Below are 6,407 nucleotides of genomic sequence, written 5' to 3' on the forward strand. Positions count from 1 at the left end.
GGAGGTTCCTTAAAAAACTAAAAATAGAATTACCATATGATCCAGCAATCCCACTACTGGGCATATACCCAGAGAAAACCATAATTCAAAAAGACACACATGCACCCCAATGTTCATTGCAGCACTATTTACAATAGCCAGCTCATGGAAGCAACCTAAATGTCCATTGACAGACGAATGGATAAAGAAGACATGGTACATGTATACAATGGAATATTACTCAGCCATAAAAAGGAACGAAATTGGGTCATTTGTAGAGACGTAGATGGACCTAGAGACTGTCATACAGAGTGAAGTAAGTCAGAAAGAGAAAAACAAATATCGTATATTAACGCATATTTGTGGAATCTAGAAAAATGGTACAGATGAACCGGTTTGCAAGGCAGAGAAAGACACAGATGTAGAGAACAAACGTATGGACACCAAGGGGGGAAAGGAGAGGGTGGGATGAATTGGGAGATTGGGATTAACATATATACACTAATATGTATAAAATAGGGAACTAATGAGAACCTGCCGTATAGCACAGGGAACTCTACTTCACTTCGCTGTACAGTAGAAACTAACACAACATTGTAAAACAACTATACCCCAATTAAAAAATATATATATATATTAAAAACACTATGCACTTAAAAAAAGGAGAAAGAGAGAGAGAAAGAGAGAGGGAAAGAGAGAGAGAGAGGGAGAGAGGGAGGGATGGGAGGGAGGGAGGCAGGGAGGAAGGAAGAAAGAAAGAATTTTAGCCAGAAGCCAGACTTGCTTATAACTATAAAGAAATTGAAGTAGTTTAAAATCTTCCCATAATGGAAGAAAAGAGGACCAGATGAATGTACAGGCAAGTTTTACCAGCTTTCAAGGAAAGATGATTCCCATCTTATGTAAGATCTAAAAGATATTTTTAAAACAAAAAAACATATTCCTCAACTCATTCATGGGGCCAGTATAATACTGATAATCAGATGAGGACAGTAAAAACAAATGCAAAAATTTGAAGGAAAAGAAAAAAAACTGGGAAGGTATCCCAACAGTATATGAAAAAATAATAAACCATGACCAATTTGAATTTATCCCAGGAATACAAGGGTGGCTTAATATTAGAAAATTCTACAAATACCTTTATTACATTGACAGATTAAAGAAGAAAACCCATATAATCATTTCAAAAGATTCATATAAACAATTTGAGAAAATTCGACACCCACTCTTGATAAAAATTCTAAGCAAAAGAAACAGAAAGACCTTCCTTAACCAGACAAAAATATACCTACAAAAGATCTAAGCAAACATCACTGTTAAAGGGAAAAAGTTTGAAGCATTCCATTTAAAATCAGGAACATGGTAATGATGTTCAGCATCACTATTTCTATTCAATATTGTATTGCAATCCTAGCCACTAGAGTAAAACAAGAAAATGAAATTATAAGATGTGGAAAGGAGAGAGCCAAACTGTCATTACTCACAGATTAAATAACTGTCTTCATAGAAAACCTATTAAGGATTTACAGATAAATTAATGAAATTATCAGCACCATGGCTGGCTATAAAATCAATAAACAAAAATCAGTGCATTTCTATAGTCCTGTAATAAATAATAAAAAGGATATCTAATTTTTAAAATGATACAATAAAACTACATGCAGAAATAATAAATGGTGCTAGAAGAAGTGACTGTCCATATGGAAAAAAGTATAATTAGATCACTCATTAAAATCAATGCTGCATAGATAAAAGCATTTAAAAATGAAAAGCAACACTTTAAAAGTTTTAAAGAAAATATAAATGGACTGTTTTACTGAATTTGGGGCAGGAAGAATTACTTAAACAAGAGAAAACCTGCTAACTATTAAAGATAAGATTGATATGTTTGCATTAAAATTAACTCCTAGATAAATATTGTATGTTATCACTTACATGTGCTTATCACTTATATGTAGAATCTAAAAAACAAAACAAACAAATGAATATAACAAAATAGAAACAGACTCATAGACATAGAGAACAAACTACTGGTTACCTGTGGGGAGAGGGAAGGGGGTGGGGCAAGATAGGGGTAGGGGATTAAAAGGTACAAACTACTCTGTATAAAGTAATTAATGGGAATTCCCTGGTGGTCCAGTGGTTAGGACTTGGTGTTTTCACTGGTCCTGGGTTCAATCCCTGGTCAGGGAATCCCACATAAAAATAAATTTTAAAAAATAAACAAACAGGGCTTCCCTGGTGGCGCAGTGGTTGAGAATCCGCCTGCCGAGGCAGGGGACACAGGTTCGTGCCCCGGTCCGGGAAGATCCCACATGCCGCGGAGCGGCTGGGCCCGTGAGCCATGGTGGCTGGGCCTGCGCGTCCGGAGCCTGTGCTCCGCAACGAGAGAGGCCACAACAGTGAGAGGCCCACGTACCACAAAAAAAAAAAAAAATTAAAAAAAAAATAAACAAACAAATAAATAAGCTACATGGTGGGAATATAAATTGGTACAACCACTATGGAGGACAGTATGGAAGTTCCTTAAAAAACTAAAAATAGAACTACCATATAATCCACCAATCCCACTCCTGGGCATATATCTGGAGAAAACCATAATTTGAAAAGATACCTGCACCCCAATGCTCACTGCAGCACTATTTACAATAGCCAGGACATGGAGACAACCTAAATGTCCATCGACAGAGGAACAGATAGAGAAGATGTGGTACATATATACAATGGAATATTACTCAGCCATAAAAAAGAACGAAATAATGCCATTTGCAGCAACATGGGTGGACCTAGAGATTATCACACTAAATGAAGTAAGTCAAACAGAGAAAGACAAATATCATATGGTATCACTCATATGTGGAATCTAATTTTTTTAATGATATATAAATAAATAAGCTACAAGGATTTATTGTACAGCACAGGGAATATAGCCAATATTTTGCAATAACTTTAAATGGAGTATAAGCTGTAAAAATTTTGAATCACTATGTTGTACACCTGAAACTAATATGATATTGTAAATCAACTATACTTCAAAAAAATTTTTTAAATTTAGAACTCCTGTTCATCAAAAACCTCATTTAAAAAAAGAAAAGCCACAAACTGAAAGTATCTATAACATATATAACACGTAATTCAGAATATATAAAGAACTTCAACAATTATTACTAACCAGGGAAATACAAATGAAGTCCACAATGAGATGCTATTTTGTGCTAGAGTCACGAAAATAATGAAATCTGGTAATACCAAGTGTTGAAGAGGATTTGGATCAGTATGATCTCTTATACACCAATGGTGGAGTGGTAAAAGTGTACAATCCCTTTGGAAACCAATGTGACTTGACCTCATAAAAGCTGAACATTTACATACGTTACACTCTAGCAGTGCCACTCCTAGGACTATATCCTAGAGAAACATTATACCTGCACACCGGAAGACAGACACATGATAGTGTTTATGGCAGCACTATTTGTAATAGTAAATACTAGAGCCCTGCTGCTTCTGGTTCCAGCCTTGCAACCTCATCACAGCCCTCCTAGCCCCTCTTGTCTTTACTACTCAGCTCCTGAAACAGGAGTCCTGCTGCCAGAGGCTGGGCAAGTCCCTGAAAACACACACCATAACCAGAGAGCAGCTCCCAGGGGACTGAAGGCTTGAGGCAGACCTGGGGCCAGCAGTGGCTACTGGTTAATATTGGAAAAATAAAGGAGATTTTCTGTTTCCTGTTTTATAAATGTACATTTTTCACTTGGTGTCTTATCAAATGTTTGTGTTTAAAACATATTAAACATCTAGTATTGCCGTTTTCTACTTGGCTTTAGCAAACAACAATAAATGAATAAAAAATAAATAAAATAAAAATAAAAACTAGAAACAACGAAAATGTCCAACATCAGGAATAGACCAGATACATAAATTGCGTTCAGTTCCACAAGGAATAGAATACAGCAAAGAAAAAGAAATGAACTGCATATACACACAACATGGATGAATCTTAGAAACATAATGTTGATTGGAAACAGCAAGTCCCAGAAGACCATAAACATATGATGCCATTTTTATAGACCTCAAAAACAAACAAAAATAAAGTGATACATTGTTTAGGCACATACCAAAGTGAGTACATTTAAAAACTCAAGGGAATTATTCAAAATTCAGGGTAGTGGTTAGGGTTACTTTTGATGTTGGGGAAGTAACAGAAGGGAAAGAGAGGAGCACACAAACCACTAGCAATTTCTAGTTCTTGGGTTTGGGTGACAGACCATGGGTGCTCATTATTAAGTTTTAAAACATATATATTATGTATAGTTTTTGATTATGTGAAATATTACATTAAAACATAAATTAAAGACACATCCCACGAATACAGTGATGCATAAACAGAACTATTCACTGACACACTTAATAGATACATGAACACACAGTCTCAAAGACCCAGATACACTGATCCATACATTTCCTTACAAAATGAAACAAACCTAAACACATTCATTCATGAGAATGACAGCCACATTCTCTGGAGAGAAGAACAGGAACATACCAACACACACAAAGTGACACATTCCTAACACCGACCACATACATTCCTATCAGTCCCATGGGGAGGTACCTCCTAAGGGGGTGTACTGGACCACTGGGAAACTATGGGTGTTTATGAGCAACTGGACTGGTGGATCGTCTCCCAGAGATCACCCCCCCAATCCCAGGCTTCCCGGGCACCCATCTGATTCCCGGGATACCACTTTCCATGGGACCAGCTTCTTGATCTATGCAGAAAAGAAGTGTCAGAAACTGAAGAGGAGCCCTCACATTTCTAGGTCCACCCTCATTTGTGGGTGGCCCTCCAGCTGTGTCCCGTGAGAGCCACAACCCCCAACTTTGTCCAGAGTAGCCTGCCCCTTGCCACCTGAGTGCCTGGCTTCGTACTCACCGGGGGTGGTGGGAGCACAAAGTTATCTGGGAAAAGTCCTCTTCTGCCTTGAGACTCTCCTTCCCACCAGCCCTTATCCTCTGTGGTCTGGGACAGCAAGATGCCGTGGGGAGGTGAGCCAGATCCCCACGCTCCTCCCTTCCCCGAGCCCACCCTTCTCAGCACCCCCGTCCCTGTGCCTTTCACACCTTCCTCAGTACTTTCACCTCGTCCCCCCTCCGCAGCGCCAACTCGTCTGGGGCCTCGGAATGGTAGTCAAACAGGACCCTGTAGGTCTCAGGGTGGGAGACTGAGGGGAGGTCGTTCACTGAAGCCAAACCCCCTCCCCAAACCATTCATCGGCTCCCTCCTCCATCAGTCTAGCTGGGTCCCCCCTCCCCCCAAGTCAGAGTGGCTTCGGGGGAGGATTTGAAGGACCCTTTGGCTGGGTGCTCACCTGTCCCCAGGTAGTCTGGAGGGCTGTCATAGGTCAGGATGCTCAGCTAGTGGGGGCAGGGGGAGGAACAAGCTGAGCTCCCCAACCCCCCCGCCCCCCCCAGCCAAGAGGAACTCACCACCTCTTTGCCCACTCTACCCAATTTACCTTGGGAGGCCGCTGGGGACCAAGGCTGATTGAAGGCATGTCTGGGTTACCAAGGCCTGGTGGGGGATAGTGAGGTTAGGGGCGGGTGCTAATTCAGTTTAGGTCATGGGAGAGGTCAAAGGGGTGATGGGGCAAGATGTGTGGATCACAGGCTCAGGCCACTGGGGAGGGTCACTGAAGATTGTAGAGTCTGGTCACAGGGGGTCACGGGGTCACGGGGTCACAGGGTCCAGGTCTCACTTGGGGGCCCACTGTCCAGCAACTCCACAAAGTTGGATGGGAAGGCTCTCAGCTGCCCGTTCTTCTTCCCCAGCCACCAGCCATCCTCAATCTGGGGAGGAGAGAGGACGAAGGGGCATCTGGTTCTGCCCCAAGGAGCTCCCTAGGCATCTTAAACCCTGGTTCACCCCCCTCTCCCGATTCTGCCCGATGACCCATCTCCTCCCTTGCTCCCCCACTTTCCCATTTCTGTGCCCCTCATCAGTCCCATCATCCACACCCTCACTGCACCCATGTCCCCTCATCTGGAGACGTACTCCATCTTCTCCCCCCAAACCCTCTCATCACCTCATCCCCTCACCTCCTTTATCACTTCCACAATCTCCCCAGCTTGCAGCTTCAACTCGTCCGCCTGCTCCGGGCTGTAGCTGAAGTTCACTTTGCACCATCTTTGGGGGCCCGGAGATTCGACGGGGTGACCTGGGGTCAGACGAGAGTGAGGTCACTGGAGCCTCGGGCTCCGGCCCGCTGAGCTGGGGGAGGGGCGGGCCGCGAGCGCCCCTTGGTACCTCCAGGCCCCGCCCCAAGGCGGACCATTGTACTCGAGAACCAATCACGGTCCGCACAGAGGTCACGCAGTCCCGCCCAGAGCCGCGCCCGTCTCGGCGAGCTGGGGAGACCTGGGGAGGGGGG

At 42.8% G+C, this 6,407-nt stretch overlaps 1 protein-coding gene across 1 annotated transcript in view; it reads right to left on the reverse strand.

Annotated features, from left to right (window-relative positions):
• SH3D21 (SH3 domain containing 21) overlaps window positions 1-6,400 on the reverse strand; it is a gene marked incomplete at its 5' end in the record, with an annotated part of 21,089 nt that extends 14,689 nt beyond the window's left edge. Inside the window, 8 exon segments of the mRNA XM_055082008.1 lie at window positions 4,709-4,748; window positions 4,913-4,999; window positions 5,101-5,201; window positions 5,349-5,394; window positions 5,496-5,551; window positions 5,736-5,826; window positions 6,076-6,194; window positions 6,274-6,400. Coding sequence (XP_054937983.1) covers window positions 4,709-4,748; window positions 4,913-4,999; window positions 5,101-5,201; window positions 5,349-5,394; window positions 5,496-5,551; window positions 5,736-5,826; window positions 6,076-6,194; window positions 6,274-6,400 — 667 coding nt within the window.
• Window positions 6,401-6,407: the final 7 nt, after the last annotated feature.

Source organism: Physeter macrocephalus, chromosome 3 (genome assembly GCF_002837175.3).
Source record: "Physeter macrocephalus isolate SW-GA chromosome 3, ASM283717v5, whole genome shotgun sequence".
NCBI classification, from domain to species: domain Eukaryota; kingdom Metazoa; phylum Chordata; class Mammalia; order Artiodactyla; family Physeteridae; genus Physeter; species Physeter macrocephalus.